General features: G+C 38.9%; 2 protein-coding genes across 5 annotated transcripts in view; one reads left to right on the top strand and one right to left on the bottom strand.

Moving 5' to 3' along the window:
* Positions 1 to 21,995, bottom strand: part of LOC5569176 (prolyl endopeptidase FAP) — a 576,755-nt gene that overhangs the window by 292,604 nt on the left and 262,156 nt on the right. The window lies entirely within an intron of this gene.
* Positions 3,048 to 20,525, top strand: LOC110676644. Of its 3 annotated transcripts, none has more exons than XM_021845340.1 (4): positions 3,048 to 3,308; positions 11,387 to 11,515; positions 15,904 to 16,378; positions 19,269 to 20,525. In XM_021845340.1, exons 1-4 carry the CDS (start codon positions 3,114 to 3,116, stop codon positions 20,489 to 20,491), a joined length of 2,022 nt encoding a protein of 673 aa, XP_021701032.1. In that variant the 5' UTR covers positions 3,048 to 3,113; the 3' UTR covers positions 20,492 to 20,525. The 3 variants fall into 3 exon arrangements, with proteins under 3 accessions (XP_021701032.1, XP_021701034.1, XP_021701033.1); XM_021845342.1 differs by lacking the exon at positions 3,048 to 3,308 and adding an exon at positions 10,951 to 11,124; XM_021845341.1 differs by lacking the exons at positions 3,048 to 3,308; positions 11,387 to 11,515 and adding an exon at positions 12,449 to 12,692.

The raw sequence follows: 21,995 nt of genomic DNA, 5'->3' as shown, positions 1-21,995 counted from the left end.
GCTACGTCAGCACAGCGGACAGCGGAAATCAACCAGCTCCCACGATGGGGGAAGTTAAGGATGCCATTCAACAGCTCAAGAACAACAAAGCCGCTGGCAAGGATGGTATCGGAGCCGAACTCATCAAGATGGGCCCGGACAGGTTGGCCGCTTGTCTGCATCGGCTGATAGTCAGAATCTGGGAAACGGAACAGCTACCGGAGGAGTGGAAGCAAGGCGTTATATGCCCTATCTACAAAAAGGGCGACAAACTGGAGTGTGAAAATTATCGTGCAATCACCATCCTAAACGCCGCCTATAAAGTGCTATCCCAGATTCTCTTCCGTCGTCTATCACCTATAGCAAACGAGTTCGTGGGAAGTTATCAAGCAGGTTTCATCGACGGCCGCTCGACAACGGACCAGATCTTTTCCGTGCGGCAAATCCTCCAGAAATGCCGTGAGTACCAGGTCCCTACGCACCATTTGTTCATCGATTTCAAGGCGGCATACGATAGTATCGACCGCATAGAGCTATGGAAAATCATGGACGAGAACAGCTTTCCCGGGAAGCTCACAAGATTGATCAGAGCAACGATGGACGGTGTGCAAAACTGCGTGAAGATCTCGGGCGAACACTCCAGTTCGTTCGAGTCTCGGCGGGGACTACGACAGGGCGACGGACTTTCGTGCCTGTTATTCAATATTGCGCTTGAAGGTGTCATGCGGAGAGCCGGACTTAACAGTCGAGGCACGATTTTCACGAGATCCGGACAATTTGTTTGCTTCGCGGACGACATGGATATTATTGGGAGAAAATTTGAAACGGTGGCAGATTTGTTCACCCGCCTGAAACGCGAAGCAACAAGAGTCGGGCTAATGGTGAATGCGTCGAAAACAAAGTACATGCTGGTTGGCGGAACTGAGCGCGACAGGACCCGCCTAGGAAGCAGTGTTACGATAGACGGGGATACCTTCGAGGTGGTGGACGAGTTCGTCTACCTCGGATCCTTGTTGACGGCTGACAACAATGTTAGTCGGGAAATACGAAGGCGCATCATCAGCGGGAGTCGTGCCTACTATGGGCTCCAGAAGAAACTGCGGTCAAGAAAGATTCACCCCCGCACCAAATGCACGATGTACAAAACGCTCATAAGACCGGTAGTCCTCTATGGGCATGAGGCGTGGACTATGCTCGAGGAGGACTTGCAAGCTCTTGGGGTTTTCGAACGCCGAGTGCTAAGGACGATCTTCGGCGGCGTGCAGGAGAACGGCGTGTGGCGGCGAAGGATGAACCACGAGCTCGTTCAACTCTACGGCGAACCCAGTATCGTGAAGGTAGCTAAAGCTGGAAGGATACGCTGGGCAGGGCATGTTGCAAGAATGCCGGACAACAACCCTGTAAAGATGGTGTTCGCCACGAATCCGGTCGGAACAAGAAGGCGTGGGGCGCAGCGAGCTAGGTGGATTGACCAGGTACACCAGGACCTGGAGAGCGTGGGTCACAGTCGAGGATGGAGAGAAGCGGCCATGAACCGAGGGAATTGGCGAAATATTGTTGGCGAGGCTTTATCAAGATAATTGATGTAAAGCCAAATAAGTAAGTAAGTAATTATTCAGTCCAAAAGGAAGTGGTGCGATGAGAGCGGTGCACACTGGGGAAGATCAAAGTTTTCGACGGTCAAATCCGCTGGTGCTCTGGATATGCATCTAGGAGGTTTGTTGTCTTCGACAAACTACTTGTGAATAATTTGGACTTCGTTTTGACTGCATCCGATTAAAACTAGATAAGATAAAACTGATCTAGATCAAGTTTTTTTTTAAAGGATCGTTCTAACAAAGAACATTCTACTGCATAGTTCTTTAGGCATTTTTGACATTTCTGCCGAAGACAGTTGTGCTTTATCACTGACGTGGATGGTGCTGTATGAAACCAAATTAAAAACTTAAACATCAATTGAGACCAATTTTTCATGCAAAACAATGGTTAAAAATATTTTGTCATCAAGTTTTCAAAACTTATCGAAATAAATTTACATCATCTACTGGCAAAATTTTTAATTTAGTTTTGCAGGAAAAAATGTCAAAATCGATTTGTTTGGATAACTTTAATAAAGTGTCATTCAGCGCCATCTACGTCAGTGATTGAGCATAAGTGTCGGCAGAAATGTCAGAAATACCTCAATCAACTATGCGGTAAAAAATGTTTTGCTAGGACGCTCCTGCCCAAAGATAAAACTGATCAAGATAAGTTTTAACTTATCTAGATCAATGCCGAAGGAGTCAAAATGTAGTACAAATTATTCCAAATTACTTTGTCGAAGACACCACGCCTAGGATGCATATCCAGAGTATTAGAGATTTTGGCCGTCGAAAAAATCGATCTGACCCAGTATGCAGTGTAGCCGTTTCTTTCGTTCTCTTTCATTTATAGATTGGATTACAAATCCATCAACGCATAAGAACCTCATTGGAATGAAAGAGACAATCAGTGCTCATTTTGAACTCTAGTTCTGAGCACGTCGGAGCGGTCGAAGTCGAAGTGCAAAGTGGCCGTTGTACAGTTGCGAAGAAAGCCTATGTATTTGAGCAGTGTTGCCACATATTTTTCAATTCTCATCTGTGATTTTGGTTGAAAAAATCTTGTTTATCTGTAGTCAGCCTCCAAAAATCTTGGTAAAAATCTGTGTTCCGTAAAAAAAAATCAAATTTCAATCAGTTAGGTAAATAAGAGCGTTTGTGAACATACCAGCCTGTTCTCGGAATGTTAGCAATTATTGTTGTAATATTTGTTACTAACAAGTGAACTGTGCATCGCGCAACGCAACCATCGCAATCAAAATAAAATGAAAGCTGATTTTTTTTTAAATTTTGAATTACTTTAGTATTTAACAAACACTAAGTAGAAGAATGGCATTTATTTTCATTATGTATCCAAATTGTGCCAAAACTTGTAGAATGTCAAAAAATCTTATAAATCTTTTTCATCTCAAAAATCTTTGATCTGTGATGACAGATATCTGTAGGCCAGAACAGGAAAAAATCTGTGTAATTAGAGATAAATCTGTGTATGTGGCATCACTGCATTTGAGTGTTCTGCTGCTTTTGTTGAACTAATTAGTGGTGATTCAAACAATGGAGCAGCATGTAGAGCTAGCATGTGAAGCTGCTAGCTTAGCGGCCGGCACCTGTGCTAAAATTTTGAATGGAGAAAAGTTTTTCAAAATTAAAAAAACTGACGGCAAAAATGCCGAGGCGGAATGCCTCAAGTGCGGGAAGATGGTGAAAGGAACCATGAAACAGTCAACAAATTATTTGTTGCACTTAAAGGTAAGTGACAACGTGAGAAAAATTATTTTTATTAGAATCGTGACAACCTTTGCAACATTTAGGTGTCAGCAATTAAATAACATATTCAAATTCCAAATTTTCGGAAACATAACCCTACTTTTATTTGTCAATTATGTATCGTTCGTTCACCATCTGGACCAGGTCACACGGAGAAAAAAAATACCTAAATTTTTAGTTACCTACACGCAACAAAATTGTGCGGTATAAACTACCATTTTAGGGGGTTAATAATACGCCATACATGGACGATCCTTTAGGTTCAAACTTTCGTATTGCATATTTCTTTTACCACTGGACAGTGCAATTTTACTCCAAAAGTGCGGAAAAGCGAAGAAGTCCACTTAAAGCATCGCCTTAATCTGAAGCATTCGCGCACTTATATTCGAGATTCCGTATTTACACTTCCGTGCAAATGTTTGCGTGCATTACCTATGAAACATACAAAATTGTTTTGTTCCAATGTCTGCCCCCTAATATATTATATATAAGATATTATCTGAGCTGTTCTCTGAATATGGTGGGTAAAAAGATAGCATTGTTTAGCAGTACACCAGACATAAATGTCAACGTTTCCACTTAGAAAAATTTCTGAAATAGTCCAGAGGTAAATGAAATGCGCATTAACAATTACATCACAACATTTTTCTTAAATGCTTCTTATTGTTTGTTCCAGGAAAAAGGACCATGAAACCCTACTCAACGAGTATCTAAAAATTCCGAAAAAGAAGACCGCTAACAGACAAGCTACTCTGGTTCCGCCTGATGCATCACAAACAAAATTAAATTTTCAAAAGATCAATCGACCCGCTTGTACGAAATCAACAAATTCAAAAGCCGACTCCCTAATCACAGATTACATAGTAGATGCAATTCTACCACTCACAAAGGTGAGGAAGCCATCTTTTAAAAGACTCGTGAACGGTCTTCAGGGGAAGTTACCAGATGCCTCAATCCTAACGTACGAAAAGCTTGTTGGCTGTTTGGACCAAAGGTAAGAGCATTATTTTTCGTTTACACTGTCGTCTGGATAAACATGAGAAAAGGGCTTAAGTTACCTTGATCATTTTTAGAAAACGTTGCTGTTGAGCCCAGTTTACCCGAATAAAAAATACAATACAAAAACAATATAACGTATTGCAACAGTACCATTCAATATATTGGAAATACAATACAGTATATGTAAAATGACAATACAATTACAGTACAATATATTGTTTTGAACAGTTCACTGTATGGTATATGAGATTTTTGCAATATAATGTATGGGTGGTTAAGTATCGTAACAATACAAATATAGATATTTTCTCATACAAACATTTTGAAAATACAATACGATATAATGTTCATGTATTGTCTTGATTAGCAATTCGTGTATTGTTGTACAATACAAAAACAATTCAACGAACTGTATCATGGTTGCATTCGTCGTTACATCTTATGTCAAGTGACTTCTAAAAAATTACTTATTTTAACTTTTTGAATATTTTTCACCCAACATTTCTTGCTTTCTGAACTTGTTTTGTTTATTTCTTTCAGCAAAGCTTCATAGAAAAAAGCAACAGTTGTTTTACGCGAAAATAGGAATTTGACCAAAATTGTAAGGTATAAAACCAATTAAAAACAATACAATGTTCTGTTACAATATATTATATTGTTTTTGAATTGTATATCCAAACAAGAATAATATTGCTTCGACATTCAATTACAATACGCTTTATTGTATCCAATACGTTATATTTAGAGTGTCCATCCCGGGACATCCCGGGACAAAAAATCCCGGGATTTGGCAAATTTCGGGATTTCCCGTTTCCCGGGATTTTATTTCTGATATCCCGGGAATCCCGGGATTCCCGAAATGTACGTAGAATTTGATGAAAACCACTAAATTTCAATTGTTAATGACATTTTTCCTTACTATAAACCTTATTTAATAAAGTAGAAAAGCATAACGGAAAAGAAAATAAACGAGTAATTATTTTCATGAAAATATCTATTTACCAAGTAAGAAACACATAGTTTTATTTGTCTAGTTGCAATGTTTTAATGCTTTTCTTTTCAACATTAGCCATTTTTATAAGCCTATGCTGAGATAACATATTTGAAAGTACGATTTGTGGTAGTTTACAAATCGCAAGTCGGTACCATCTGTAAAAAGTAGGCACTTATAAAATTGACTGAGAAGTTTTCAATCTCGTTTTCCATACAAATATTCATAAAAATCCAGGAGATTGGAACATGTTTCGATTTCAATGAAACTTTCATAATTTGCTTTTTACTCCGTGCAGTGGGACTTACATGCGTTTACTTTTCATTATGGGGCAATTCGACATGGTGTTCTTTCCTTATTTTACTGAACAAAAAGTGATTTCTAGTTAGTGCAGCTGAAAGATCATTAGAAGATATAATGAAAACTGATATCAGCTCAATTTTTACCAAAATGCAGATGGCTCTGACTTGCGATTCAGGGCAATGAACTTCAGTCAATAATTTTCAGTAATTATCTCTTAGCATAATCTACAATAACTTCAATGATCTTTGATCGTTTCTTTTGTTCTAAAGTTTTTATGGCTTTTCAAATGTTTGAAGCCAATTGCTTTAATATTATGACTAAAGTTTTTATCATACTTGCGTTCATAAATGTTATAGAGAATTTGAAAAAATCCATAGCAAACCCGTAATTAGTCAAGCTAAGTTTTGATTTTTGTTAGGTTTCTTCATCAGAATATCTGAAATGTAATATGCTATAATTAAAATATTAAAATTTACATTATCTGTTTGTTTCATTGAAAAAACATTGTATTGTTAAATTTGAACTTCCATTTCAACCGAAATGCCAGTTTTATTAAAAAATTTATTAATCCCGGGATCCCGGGATTTCCCGGGAAAAGCATAGAATTTTGTCCCGAATCCCGGGACGAGAAAAATGGTCGGGAAATGGACACTCTAGTTATATTGTACATTAATGGTTTATTCCATTCACTGAATGATACGTTTTTATCCGGGTAGACCACCCACGCAAATTAATGTCGCTATCAGAAAGTTTGATGTTAGTACTTCCTAAAGATGGTATAGTTGAGCGTAAAAGAATTGAATAGAACTCAACGGCGATTAGCTCTCAAAAACGAAAATAGCCGCAGAATTACTCAATTTTAGCTATACTATTTTCTATCTGCCTCTCCTCCTCTCGAAATAATAGTTTGTTTGAAAAGTCACAGCAGATAGAAAATAGTCATAGATAAGTAAACTTTAGTAATCTAGTGATTGTTTTTATTTTTGAGTATGTATATTTTTTACCACAGTCGATGTGTCTTTTTTGATTGTTTGTCCATAATTATAGTTATAATAATTTTTGTAATTCTTACAGGTGATTTTTACCTGGCAGTATAAAAGATCACGTAGTATGATCTGTTTGCAAGAGGATTATAAATTTTACAGTTTAAGAAGAATAGGAAGAAAATCTCAATAACAGAATCCCAATGAAGTGTAAAAGTAGTAGATAGTAATAATTATAAAATAATTAAATGATCATCGTTTCCACCCTCCACATTAATATTTTTGGTATAAAACGAGACATCCCAAAGTAAATCCATTCTGACTTGTAAGAAACTCGGACTTCATCAATGCAGTAAGAATTCACTGTGTAAACCTCTTGAATGCTTTCCTTACGATTTTTCTACATTACACAAGATTTTTTTTTTCTTGAAAGCACCTGTGTTTAATTAAAAAAAAATCTTAAGAACCAACATAACATTTTTAAGCTTCTAAATAGCTTTTACGATGTACACTACCCGTCATAAATACGGACTCACTAAAATAAGTATTGCAACAGTCAGCTGAATATTGATCACCCTGAAAAGTTTAGCATCACCTCAAAACAGGTAAATTCACATTGCTATATCTCGACATCCTTACGTCTTGTAAAAAAACGATCTTCAGCAAAATTGTTCAGGGGATCAAGGACATCCGGAAGGCAAACAGTTTGGTTCGTGATTTTGCCGCTAGGTGGCGCTAGTGAGCATGTAAAATTGAGAATTTCAAATTAATTCTAGCTTGTGATCCACAAGAGATAGAAAGTTCGAGTCTTCGGCAAAGTTGTTCAGAAGGCCAAGGACATCCGGAAGACAAACGGTTTGGTTCGAGATTTTTCCGCTAGGTGGCGCTAGTGAGCATGTAATCAAAACACGGTGAGAGTAAACGGCGACACTGCAAACAAAAAATAAATAAGGCATGGCAGGCTTAATTGAAACCAGTATGAAAACACGGCGCAAAAGTAATAGGCGACACTGAAAATAATATCGATTACAGGCTCATAATATTGGGCGATACTGGCATTCTTGAGTGCGTTTAAGGCGAAACCTTTAAAGATTTTTTGAGTACGAAATAGCTAGGGAAATTTTAGGAGATGTGTGTGGTATTCATGAGGATTTTAAAACTAGGTTTATGAAATGTGAAATAAAGTGAAAAGGTTTAAGTTTGAGTATATTTTCTTTAATTAGGATTAAAAATTGTACATGGGAATTTCATTGCTTATTTTCTCATTGTTATTGATTTGTCAGATAGGCCCTTATCGCGAATCCCTCTCGAAGTCTACCTACACTGAAACAAGCGTTGAAGTAATGAGAACCATGAACAAGTTTTTAAATTTACTATTCCAATCACGATTGAGCTATCAAGAACGCTTTTTATTTGCGTTTTGGTCCCTCCCAATCCAACCGCATCGATAGCCGAGCGGTAAGCGTTCACGCTTGACAATCGCAAGATCCTCGGTTCGCTTCTGGCTTGCTGCAAGTTTTTAACCATGATATAGTAATTTTTACTGTCGAAATGGTACCATGGTAAAATTGAATGCACAAAACATTTGAAGTAAATGCAAATTTAGTCTGCACAAATCAAGTGGCGTTGTGTATTTAATTTAACCCTCTAATATAGTATTTTCAACTGCAACGCTGTTTTCAGTGTATCGAACTGTCAAACCAGCTACCTATCGAGCACGCTAGCAAAATTCTGAAAACAAAGTTCAAAAGAAGAAGAACAACAACACAAGTAAGAAATCTCTTCGCGTGACTCTGGAAAATCAAAAGTACTGAAAAATGAGTCCATTTCACAAAACTCGCTAGTTCCGTGTGGGAAGCCAAAATTGAGTACTTAATACACGGTGGTTTGCGAATACCCTTTAATGGGTAAAAATTTACCCATTTCCGCCAGAAGTGCCTGTCCACATTTAATGAGTAAACACGGTTTACTCTTTAACGGGTAAAAGCGGTTTCTGTCAATGAATGGGTATTTTTTTACCCGTTGTAGGAGGAGTCGGATGTACTACAAAATGGGTAAAAATACCCTTTTTGGAAAACATATTTGGCTGGGCGTTTCAATATAATGCAAACAAGGGAATTTAATAATGTTGATTAGAAATGTAGAAATTACACATTCATTTGTTCCGTTTTTATTGAAATTCACATTTGGTTACAAATTAAAAGACACAGGTCTATGAATACTGCGTCCAGCTCTTGGTACAGCTTTTTAGTTTCGTCCATTTTTTACGGTCTGATCTGGATAAATAAATGACATTTGAAATAATTAAAAAACCATTGTAATATTTTCATATGCAAATGGTATTAGTAAATTGTATTATACTTACATGCGGGTACTTGGAAACCTGAAGGATCATTATGAATATTAACTTCAACGGATCAATAAGTGGCTCTTCCACCAACTGGTGATGATCGAGCAGGATTGAATTCTAGAATACAACTAATTTTTCACCCATTAATGAGTAAAATTTTACCCGTTTATACACTGCATGCGAGTCAAAAGAATGGGTATATTTTTACCCATTTCATAATAGTGAAATTCCCCCATTTTATGACAGATGTGATTGCTATTCGATAATGGGTAAAAATTCACCCATTTCCGCTAGAAGTGCCTCTTCACATTTAATGAATAAACATGGTTTACTCTTTAACGGGTAAAAACGGTTTCTGTCAAAGAAAGGGTATTTTTTTACCCATTGTGGAACAGTCGAATGTACTACAAAATGGGTAAAAAAATACCCTTTTTGGCTAGCCGTTTCAATAAAATGCAAATATTGGAATTCTATCATGGGAAGTAAAAATATCGAAATTAAACATTGATTTCTTTCGTTTTTATTTAAATCTATGCAATAATTGACGTTATCGTTAAAAAAAACTCCTGGGCACAAAAGCTGGACCGCTGGACGCAGCATTCACATCAAAAGTTGTCCGGTCAAAGATCTGGGAAAATGAATGAAATTTGGAATAAATAAAATACAATCGTAATATCTATATAAGAATATGTTATTCGTAAACAATATTCTACTTACTTGCGTCTGATTTGCGTCCTGGAGAATGATATTATTAATAATCAACGGCACAAGTGGCTCTTTCGCCAACTGATGATGATCGCTCAGGATCGATTTTTCCATTCCAACTAATTTTTCACCCATTAAAGAGTAAAATTTTACCCGTTTTTACACTGTATGTGAGATAGAAGAATGAGTACTTTTTTACTCTTTTCATAATTGTGAAATTCCCCCATTAAATGACAGATATGACTGCTATTCCATAATGGGTATTTTTAACCCATTAAAGGGTATTCGCAATCCACCGTGTATAGTACTCAATTTTGAGTACCTGCTCTATTGTTAGCGTTTGGTACTTTTTACTCCACCAAGCCGTATGAAAAGAACCCAAAAATGGATATTTTTAACACAAAAGAAGGTTTTTTTTCACGTTCAATTTTGAGTTCGTATGAAACTACTTATGGAGCTTTGCAAAGATTTTTAGAGTATCGTGCAAATGTTCGATCGTTGAAAACACAATGGTCACACACCCAACAACAAAAGAAACAGCACGTAAATAAACCGACTATTTGATGCTCAACCCCAAAATGCGCTACCGCTACAGAAAACTGCAGCAGCGATACCGACCAATGTGTGCTGAAAACGGTGTGAACATTGTGTGGTAGGAGAATTTTGTTTGCCTGTGCGTCGCATTAGGTGCAAGATCGTCAGTATTCGTTGAGTAAAATTAACTTAGTTGGTTACGTAAAATTTACTCAACTTTTGAGTTTAATTTTGAGTATAAAAATACTAATTTTTGAGTACTTTTGATTTTCCGTGTAGACTCTGCTTACACCGATCTGCCAGAAAATGAAGAAATCATAAATTACCTACTGGGTACCGTGGATCATTCGCACTCTGCAAAAATGACTGCAGAATTAATCGCGACCTTTCTCCGAGTGGCCCCTCTTTCCCTAAATCATAGACGTAATTTTTGAGCGTTCCCTTGCATCACGCAAACACCAAACTTTTTCCAGGTGGAAGCAGCATACTTTCGTAGTACCAAATTATGTATACCCGACGATGGTTACGTTCGATTTGAATAGGTCGTATAGTTGCCGTGAATCCTATGTTGATACGATCTATTCAAATCTAACGCCATATTTGTTCTAAGTGTCACGTCTGTTCATCTGTGGTTAAAATGTTTGTCAAGAAGCATTTTTCTACGGTGCAGCAAGTTTTTGGCGTTATTTTTACGTATTTTTGACATTTTTTGGGTAATCTGTTTTTTCTTCTCCGTGTAGATTTTTTTTCCGTGTGGTGTTGATTTTGTTTTCCGCTGTCACAGCAGTTGGCAGCACTTTTTCATTTCGAAGACGACCGACCCGGACGCCGGATGACCAGCTCGTATCGAACATTTCTTTTCCCGCGATTACACAGTAGATGTGTAGTAAGTGTTGAGAAACGTGAAAAATTCCCAAAAGTATCCAGAAAATGGTAGGTACCGCATCTCTTTCCTTCTGCTTTTCATTGTTGAGAACTTCCGGAGGGCCCTACACGAGCATCATTACTTCATCCATATCAGTGGAAACTTTTTGTCGGGATTTTCTTCAAGCACATGGTTTAATCAAACTATTTTAGTAAAATGTTACGATTCCAACGAAAACTATTGATATTGATGAAGTATTGATGCTCGTGTAAGGTCCGTTTTAAACTCAAATGGCGTTCTTTCGAACTTTTGTCTTCTTTTTTATTCTAGTCTTTTCGCTCCGCTAACCGGTCGGGTAAGAAGCCGACGAGTGCTGGCACACCGGGAGATGGTCGAGCTGGTGCTGCTCGTGGCTCCAAATCGGCCAAAGGGCGCCGTTCCACCCGAGGCCCTATGATGGTAAGATACATTTCTTTGGTTTAGGGGAAGGGGAGGGGGTGCACACTAAGCTTTTTTTTTGCCGAATCTCGGCAAAACGATTGCCGAACGCCTTTTTGGCAAAGTATTTCATCCGATAATGAATTTTGCGCTTGAAAGCTACGTCTACAGACACCATGGACGAGAATACTAATAATGCCAAAAATTTATTTTATTCACGTGCAGCTTCCCAGTATTGACACGCCGAGGAAAGTTCGAGCTGAAGGCACACCGGCGAATGAGCAGGCCACACCTGTTCGTGCGAAAAATCCAACAGGGCAACATTGTTCGGCGAGCTTGGGCACACCGGCCGGAGAGTGGGAAGCTGTCCGTGCGAAAGATGCGGTACGATATCTTCGATCCAGCAAGAAGACTACGAGCGCCGAATCACCGGCTGGTGAGCGAGCCGGATCTGCTCGTGCGAAAGATCCGACGGGGCATCTACGTTCAGCGAGCGCAGGCACATCGGCGAGAGAGCGGGCTGGAGCTGCTCGTGCGAAAGATGCGGCACGATATCCTCGATCCAGCAAGAAGGCGACGAATGCAGAATCACTGGCTGGTAAACGGACCGATGCTGCTCATGTGAAAGATCCGACGGGGCACCTACGTTCAGCGAGCGCAGGTACATCGGCGAGAGAGCGGACCGCAGCCGCTCGCGCGGAAGGTCTAACAGAGAATCTTCAATCCGGCAAGAAAGGGACGAATGTTGGCACACCAGCTGATAAGCAGGTCGAAGCCGCTCGCGTGGAAGATCCGGCAGTGTATCTGGAATCGGCGAGCGCTGGCACACCGGCGAGAGAGCGAGCCGGAGCTGTGCGTACGGAAGATCCAGCAGAGAATCATTCATCCGGCAAGAAGGCGACGAGGGTTGGCACACCAGCTGATGAGCAGGTCGAAGCCGCTCGCGCGAAAAGATCCACCAATGCTTCTGCAATTGGCGAGCGCTGACACACTGGCGAGAGAGCGGGCCGGATCTGTGCGCGCGGAAGATCCAGCAGAGAATCTTTCATTTGATGAGCAGACCGAAGCCGCTCGCGCGGAAGATTCGGCAGTGCTGCGATCGGCGAGCGCTGGCACACCGGCGGATGGGCGAGCCGGAGCCGCTTGTGGCTTTGAATCGGCCAGAGAGTGCCGTGTCGCCGGGAGATCTACGGTGGTGGTAAGATTCTTCTCTTTTACTTTTTTGGTGTTTATGTGAAAACGAATCTAGGGTAGGTGAACCAGTTATGGACATAATGGTTCCATATTTCGCCATACGTGATTACTTTCATGTCTTCAAATTTTGAAAATTTTCATATTTTGTAGTAGTTAAATTTAAGATAGATCTTGATGTTAAAACATTCAAAAAGATTTAAAATGTGAAAATTACCAAAATTTCACATATGGCCAAATAGGGAACCACTATGGCCATAACTGGTACACTTTCCCTAGTTGTTTATTTATTCTTTTTGTATAGACCAGTGTTTCCCAAACTTTTTTGACTTTCGCCCCCTTGAGGGCTATATTTTTAAGAATCGCCCTTCCTGATATATGATTTGAATATTTGAATAAAACGCTATACTTTGCTGAAGTTTTGATCAATATCTGAACAAAATTGTACCAAAAATAGGTCAAATTTCCAAGCAATTTTAATTGAGTGAGTTTTATACATATATAAACGCCAAAAATATGTGCTTGTCTTGTTTATTCATATTAGAAATATGCAATTACTATCATATTCGTTGATTTTCTTGTATTGACAAATCTATTCGATTATATATTGTGGAGATTTTATTCGGAGAACGCATTTTCCTCCAACCCAAAATAATAAAAATATATAAAAATCATGAAATCATCCAGATTCTTTTCACAGCAATATAAATCGAAGAAGTTTTATTTTTATATTTTGCTGTCCATGAGAACTCTGATATTTCTTGAAGTTTTGAAAGTAACAATGAATTGGTTCTCATATACTTCATCAAGTCTTTTGGTTAAGGTTATTTACATCTTCGGCAACCATTGTTGAAACCCGATTTCCTGGCAAAATTTTCCTTAATTTGTGTGTAAATAGTTTAGCAATATGAACTTATATGAATGTGTTTGATCAAAATAATTAAATAAGCATTTTCAAAAATTAGTCAGTGATAATTCGGGTTTTCATGGACCAACATTCGAAGCATTAGTTGACCAGTCCTGAAATCCGGCTGAAAAAAAACCTTTTTTTATTTTGAATAAAATTTATTTTAATTTACTCATGTTTTGACATTGATAATACTTCCAAAGTTAACTGTGATTACAAACTGCTTAGATCTACGTTATATTTCGTGAATTCATGTTTAAATTGACAAGAGCTGAAAAATGGATTGCATAACGCAAACGTAAAGTTTTGTCTGCGTGGTTTGAAAATGAGCATGCTCAAAAGTACAAAAAAAAAATGTAAAAATGTGGGCTAATTAGATGTGGAAATAATATTTTTTAGATGATGTATTGATGTGTAATCTTCTAATAAATTGAGTGTTTTCTTCAAACGTTATTAGTCGTTGTTTTCAAATTCCCCATAGCTACTAGTACTTTCGCCCCCTTTGTAGACTTTTCGCCCCCCAATTTTAATTTTACATATTTTCGCCCCCCAGGGGGCGAATTCGCCCACTTTGGGAATCACTGGTATAGACTATTTAGGTAAAGGCCGACCGTTTCTACTGTTGAGGCAGGGTGATCTTATGCTAAGTTTACAAGGTTCATGTGACTTGTTAAACTGGATTGAAAATCGTCTGAAAAGCTTCTAGTTCAATTGAATGGGTATTGTTGTCGGTGAGGAAAAGCGTTAGAAAATGCATTGACCGAAAATGTGTTTTTCTCGATATTGATGCGAGATACCCAACTTCGGAAGTCGGACGTAAGTCGCTTTTTCATGGTTTTAAGAAAATCAATAGTGAGTTTTAGAAACCTTCAAACAAAAACAGTTTTAGCAAAGATCCAATATTAAACATCTTTTTCCCGCACACGTCCTAAAAATTTCGCACGCTACCGATTCATATCCACAACTATGTATTTTGTTTCATTTTTTCCGAAAAAAAATTAATGACAAAATCATACACCATTTTGACGCATGTTGTGTTTTGATTTTGTTTGAAGGTTCCGTCATTTTGTCTCCTTTGTTAAACTGACGGATTTCGCGGTTGAGTTTCGAAAATTCAAAATCTTACTTACTTCATATTGAAAATAACAAAGTTTGCGATTCCGGAGAAGAAAATTGTGTTAGGCAAAGGTGCGCAGTATAGAATCGCGTGTGTTTAGTGCGCTGTACAGAAAATCTGAATTTTATTTACTTTTTTACTTACGGCTTTTTGAATAAGTTATCGATATTTCTAGCATTGATCACGTTTTTTTCTCGAGTATTCTATCAAAAAAGGAGAAAACGGGGCACTTTTTTAGGTACTTTTTACATAAAAGTCAGAATTTCTGCACTTAAATGACTTTTTATCAATTACCTGTCCAGAGAGCTTAAAAAGTCAAAGCTTCAAGCTTCCTATCCCTGTGCAAAGATTGATTATACGATTCATACTTTCTGTGTTAGAGCTGTTTAAAGTTGGGTTAATTTAAAAACACTAATTTTTAAATAACTCACTTAACATTAATTTCCGAACCTACCTGTAGAACGATATTTTGCTGCAAATATGGTCTACTTTCACCTTCTTTCGAGTGTAATACCACCCGGGTCAAGGTAGCGGTTTTTTTTTTTGCAGTTCAGTTCGTAAATTGTGAATGAACCTCGGTACCCAGTACATAATTTATGTTCAACTTAAAATTTAAATCGATTTTCTTGGCTACCTTATGGTCTTAGAATTAGTCTATGGTAATACTATATATACATATATATATATATACAAAATTTAAATCCAAATTTCATTCAAATTGATCGAACCATTGGAAATTTTTAATCACATATGTGAGCAAAAGTCGCCATAGCCAAAATAAGTTTTTGCATAGTAAAAGTTCAAATTGCTATAACTTTGAAAATATTCATTCGAATCAGTTTAAAATTTAGCTGGGAATGGTTTCCTACAATAGAAATGAACTGTAAAATAAGAATGAAAATCAGGATAGTAATTCATAAGTCGTCAAAAAATGCCCAAAATGTGCTCTCAAATAGTTCGGGATTGAATTTAAAGAAAAAAAAGTATTGAATTGATTTTGATGAAACTTCTACCAAACAATTAATACTTTGTAAAAAGCTTTCAGTGAAAATTTCTGATAACACCAACAAAGTTATAGCCAAATGAGGTTTTTGGACCATTGCACAAAGTTTTTAACACACCATGTGTTTGAATTTAGTATATCTCCGACAATACTTGACCGATTTTGATGAAAATTTTATGGACTACCTACAGGACCCATTCAACTTGCCAAGAACGGATGTCAAATGGGAGCTGTTCACTTCCGTACCATCCGATGATTTACAAACAGCAGTGCAGGATTGCGAATACGGGTTCCGTTTCAAAGTCGAAAACAGGGTCTCCAAAGGAAGAGTACAATATTACTACTGTCGTCGGATTAAAGTGAAGGCCTCCCAGCAGTGCGGGCGAAGAATGATGGTGTTTATCCCGAATGGTTCAGAAAGAAACTGTAGCATCAACCTAAAAGGCGCCCACACTTGCGATACCGCAAAGAGCGAAGACTTGGCCAAGACAGTTCTGACCAAAGAAAACTACGCTGAAATGGACCGCATGCTGCGCAGCGGAATTCCGTTAAAAGACATCAAAAAGCACATCAGGGCTTCGAATCCGCAGGTCTCCAAGAACCGTGTGAACTACGCGATAATGCAAGCATCACAAGCAATGTACGGATGTGGAGAGCTCTCCTTGGGTAAGTCATTGATTGAAAGGATCTTTATTTGGTCTTCTCTGTCTTTCTTCTCATCAGAACTGAGACGAAACCCGAGCAGGAAATGAGAACAAAGTCATAAAAAATTGATAACAAATTTTACTTTTGATACAAAATAAGATCGAAATGGAAAATTAAATATCAAATTTTGATATGATTCTTGATGGCTCAAATTTTTTTTTTGTAAAGACATTTATTACACACATTGACAAACGATTATTACATGTCAAATATATTTTGTATTCTTCCTGAGTACTGAATAAGCCATTTTACGAGACGTTACTGAACAGCTGATCGCTCAATTTATGAATAAAAATTTGACAGGAGAAGTAGAACTAGCAGGCGGGAATAATAAAAGCATCAACATTGTTGTCGTTTCGTAAAATAGACTATTGCCATTTTAAAACATAGTTTATAGCCCTCAGTACACTGTTTGTCAAGTGTGCACATTTTTCCGCACGCATAAACCAACATGCAAACAACGGTCTCAACAATGACAAAACATCTGAAGTGTCAAGTGGATATTGAAGTGTTAGTTTATGCGTGTGGAAAAATTTGCACACTTGGCAAAGAGTGTACTGAGGGCTTATGTTTGATACATTTTGATTAATAGGGTGGCCAGGGTCAAGATGGGTCAATGTCGTTTTCGGACGCAATAGATGAGTTTTGGTTTTGTCAATAATTTAGTTGGAAGACCTGCATGGATCTACAAAAGTTAACAGTTTATTTTCTTTGAATATTTGCTTTCCATGCATAGGGAAAATAAAAATCTGTTTCCCTGTTTCTCTTATGCGCTACATTCCATGTATACTTCATATAAATGGTACCGGGGCAAGATGGGCCACCTTTGATTGTGAGCTAACTTTTTATGCGCTTCAGCGAAGTGGAATTTTGGTAACCATCGGGACCTCACTGAAAATCAGGACATTTTCATATAAGTATCAAACTTCTGGAGCAACATTTGAAAAGGGCACAAAAGGTCTTGTGCTTTTTTTTAAAATTGCTGCTCAGGGCCTAACAGCAGCCCGCCCACGCAAATTCACACCACTACCGTGAGCCCCCGTTAATTTGAACGATACCTCATGAAAACCAACGGGGTTCATTTTTAATTTGAACTTCTGGTCACCCTGAAAGTATCAGAGAAACACATTTCTGGTAACTTTATTTGCTGCTTTGTTTTGGTTTTGCGTTTCGTTTCGCGATGTTCCAAATCGTTCCACTCCGTTCCATGAGCAGAATGACGTTTAAACCATTTTTAGTTTGAACGATGTGCAAATTAGCGGGGGTCTAATTAAAAAGTGTTCAGATTAAATGCGATCAAACCATCGGGGGTACACGGTAATCGAATGATTGATGTTTGCTCTACCTGATAGTGGTATTAGTTAGTGTATATAAGTTGACATGGGCTCAGCAGCGACGTGCAAAGTCATTGTTTACCAATGTTGATGTGTTTTCAAATGTTGGTCCAGACTTCTCGGATTTGTTAGGAAAAAAAACTCAAAATCAGGACATGTTCTGCTAAATCAGGACGGATGGTAACCCTAAGTGGAATCAACGATAACGATTACCCACTAGTGATTTTTTTGGTGATAATTGTGACGTTTGTTGTCAAAGTTCTTTGCTTCTTTTTTTGCGTTGATGTGCCTGTTGTTGTTGTTTGGCGAGTTGTCCGCACAGACTAAACCGGAGTGTAGTTTTGCATCTCAGGAACATCCAGAAAGACAAACACAATGGCCCACAGCCTCGGAATAATCCGATTGTGACCGGAAGTAATAATTTGAAGAATGTGAATATTACGCTGTGTGTTCTGTTCTGTGAGCAAACGTCAAACAGGAGCAAAAACGACGCGAGCGCCGCAGGTAGCGGACCGGCCATCTATCGAATATTTGAATCGAACGTTAAAAAGTTGGTTGATGGAGATTGAGTGAAGTGTGACGTCTGTTTCTCTGTGTGTTTAATATAGATAGTTGAATATCATACATCCGCGGAGACTGCTGAGTGAAATGTTTTTAGCGTGCGATATGTGAATGTGTGTAAATGTGACATCATGCGTTCCATTGTTGTTATTGGAATCGTGACGTTATGCTCGTTTGGATACAGGTTTTGACACTTCTTTTGGATACAACGGATTCATCTCCGTGGATGTATATTTACTCCACTATTTATTGTGTTTAATCCGCTGTTATGGTATGCATCGCCTCTGCGTGGGGTAATGATCGGAACAAAATTGATCCCTTTTTCGTCGGATGAACAATTTATGCTGTATTCTTGTGTTTCTCGTCGTATTTGTGGTGGATCGCATCGACAACCACAGGTGACCACAAGATCCCACCTCGCGCTATCATTTTGACATCGTCACCCTGCTTTTCCATACCGGTAGCTATCATTTAAGTTGCACTGATTCATATCGACAGTACCGTCAGCGGTTTTAGTAGCGCAACTATCGCGCTCCCAAATTTAATCACCCACCAATGGACCGATGCACGAGTTCACTAATTTGACGTTTGAGCGGTGCCGAATTCACTGGTTGCTATGGCCACATAAATAACACGGCACCGCTCAAACGTCAAATAGTGAACTCGTGCACTGGTCCATCGCGATACTACTTTGGCAGCGCGCCTAGCGAGTAAAGTCGCGCACCGTTAAAGATGCTCCAATAACAAATCCATTTTCTGCTCGGTAACCCGCTTCTATATGATCAACTAAACTGACGGCATCCGAAAGCTTTCTTCATCAAACATATTGCTTTTGTGAGGTTTTTCAAGCAACTTCGGTACAAACATTTTATGTTTTTCCTTTTGAATGAACTTACCTGTGCCGCAGTAAATGAACATCTCATGATAAAAATATTGTTTTCTCGACATCTACACAGGTGATCTAGCAGCCTGGGCCAAGCTCAATTCATCCACACCAAACAACCACGAAACGGGTTTCATTATTGGTTCCGATATCGATGGTGGAACCGGTTGCTTCCGACTGGTGTATTCCAGCAAAAAACTGCTGTCGCACTTCAGAACACTCGACATACTGTCTGCTGATTGTACATTTAAGACTACCCTCCAGGGGTACCCACTAATGGTTGTGTGCTTAGTGGACAAAATGCGCCACGCGCACCCGGTGGCATTTGCAACGATCACCAAACAGGAAGAAGCCGACTACCACTTCGTTTTTGCTACCCTGCAGGATCAATGCACCCGTCTCGGTATTCCCTGTTTGGTTCGGGCTTTTATTAGCGATGGAGAAATCGCACTGAAAAAGGCCGCGAGATCAGTCTTCGGTGAACATCTGCTGTTGATCAACTGCTACTTCCACGTAGTACAGAATGTGAAGAAACATCTATCGAAAACGAAAGAGAGCTCCGAGCATAAGGATCAGGTCCTTAAGGACGTAAGCCGAATTCAGCTGGCTCCAACGCAGATACATTTTGAACAGGCGTGTGAGTTGTTTCTCATAAAATACGATGCTTTGCCCGGTTTCGCCCATTTTTTTCAGAAATATGTCTATAAGGAGTACTTCAAGAATTGGTACGAGGGTGCTCTTCCGGGCTACCCGAGCACCAACAACTCTTTGGAAGCCCTGAACAGGGCGATCAAAGAGCATCACCTAGACCGTACCAGGGAACCGCTCGGCACTTTCAAAGCAAGAATCATGAGCGTGGTAGAATACTATGGCAAGGACGAACGTGTCATTTGCGAAGAACGAACGTACTCGGTAGAGGACGAGCGAATGGCATACGATTTCATCCGCACGGGCAAGCGCACAAGAACTGTACACGATTGGTCAGACCGTGTGAAACACTTGTATTTCCCAACGGGGAACAATGCGGAAGTAACCGGTCGAGAAATTGAGGCTTTTAACAACTCGGACCGTCGCAGCCTGGATCATTACCTGACTGACATGGAGGCAACTCATCGCGTTACCATGACGGATACCCTATGGTTCAACTGGAATTGCACATGCCGCTGGTTTTTCAAGCACAACAGTTGCTATCATGTCCTAGTTGCAGCTGTCACAAGCGGAGCATATCAACTGCGCCCGGAGGCTAACACGTTGCCATTGGTCAAGAAGCGCCCCCCTGGAAGGCCGAAAAAATGAGCAAGGCTCTTGTTATTGATTAATCATATATTTCTTTCGTTTTCTATAACTTTTGTAGAGCCTAAAGTTTTACAGTAATGACTAAGTTGTTTTTTTTGTATTTTAATACAAAATCTGTTATCAAAATCTTGTTTCGTGAAAGTCAGTCAATCCGAACATAAGCATGCTCGTTCGTTAGATCTGTTAAATCTGACGTTACATTTGAAAAAGGCCTATCTGCTTTTTGTAAACAAGCACGTTTCTGACGTTGCTGGGCTCCCCGCACTCCACCCACGCATCTCAACACCATTAACAGATAGCGCGAAGATTGGTCTTTCTGTTAGTGGTGTTGGTTTGCGTGAGTAGAGCGCGGGAAGCCCAGCAATGACAGAAACGTATTTGCTTACAAAAAGCAGATTGGACATTTTCAAATTTTACGCCAGAATTGAGCAAAATTAACAAATACACAGTAGTTCAATTCGTCAGATTTTGTAATCAAAGCTTGTTTGCCATTCACAGTGGCTAAAAATTAAAAAAAAAAAATAACGAAGTAGTGTTTCCAACGGAAGAAAACGCGCAACATTCAATTCTCGCGTAACTTTTCAAAAGGGCCTAACATTGGGCAAATACATTGTCTAGAGGTTTATGCAAAGAGCGCAACGAAAAACGTAAAAGCAGCTTAGTTATGAGCGAAAGAGAACGAGAGAGGAGAGAGTCTCACAATGTTAGATAGGTCCTTTGGAAAAGTTTCGCGAGAATTGACCATAGATTTTTTTTCTAATGACAGAGCATGCAACAATGATTGAGTTCTTACTATACCTCTTTATACAATGATTTGAGACGGTGTTTTTATTTGTAGCCTCATTAGCTGATTCGACGAATTCCGTAGACGAGGAGATGATTTGGCTTCTCCTGATGATAATGCTGATGCGGAAGATATGCGAGGGGCTCGAAGAGATGTGCGACACGTTGGAAGATGCGTTGATTAACGATTCCCGATTCAGGAACCAAAGTTGGCGAAGGTACGTTAGACGAGTTTAGCACAACAAGGTAAGTCTCTGTTCTTCGATAGGTTTCTCTACTGAGCTAGTGGCGAGTGATTTTAAGCATAATACGGACTCATAATACAGTGACCCCACGCAGTTGAATCACCCACAATTTATGAATCAGCAGGCTCCAAAAGACAAAATTATTATCAAACTTGTCACAAAACATCACAGAATTATTTTTACTGATTAGAAACTAAGTGTAAAAGTAATTCTGTGATGTTTTGTGACAAGTTTGACAATAATTTTGTCTTTTGAAATCAGCTGATTCATAAATTGTGGGTGATTCAACTGCGTGGGGTCACTGTACGGAAATTCACTTTTATCTTTGATGTAACTGCCCACAGCAGTTGCAGAAATGTGTATACTTCGATTGCTGAGTTTTTTTTTCCAAAATATTTTTTTATATTTGCATACGAACAAAACGCTTTTTAAAGTATCTTCTAATAGGTTCATTTTTAGATCTAATGGGTTGTCTC

The sequence above is a fragment of the Aedes aegypti genome, chromosome 2 (assembly GCF_002204515.2).
Source record: "Aedes aegypti strain LVP_AGWG chromosome 2, AaegL5.0 Primary Assembly, whole genome shotgun sequence".
In the NCBI taxonomy this organism is placed as follows: domain Eukaryota; kingdom Metazoa; phylum Arthropoda; class Insecta; order Diptera; family Culicidae; genus Aedes; species Aedes aegypti.
This window is presented reverse-complemented; position numbering and strand designations above follow the sequence as displayed.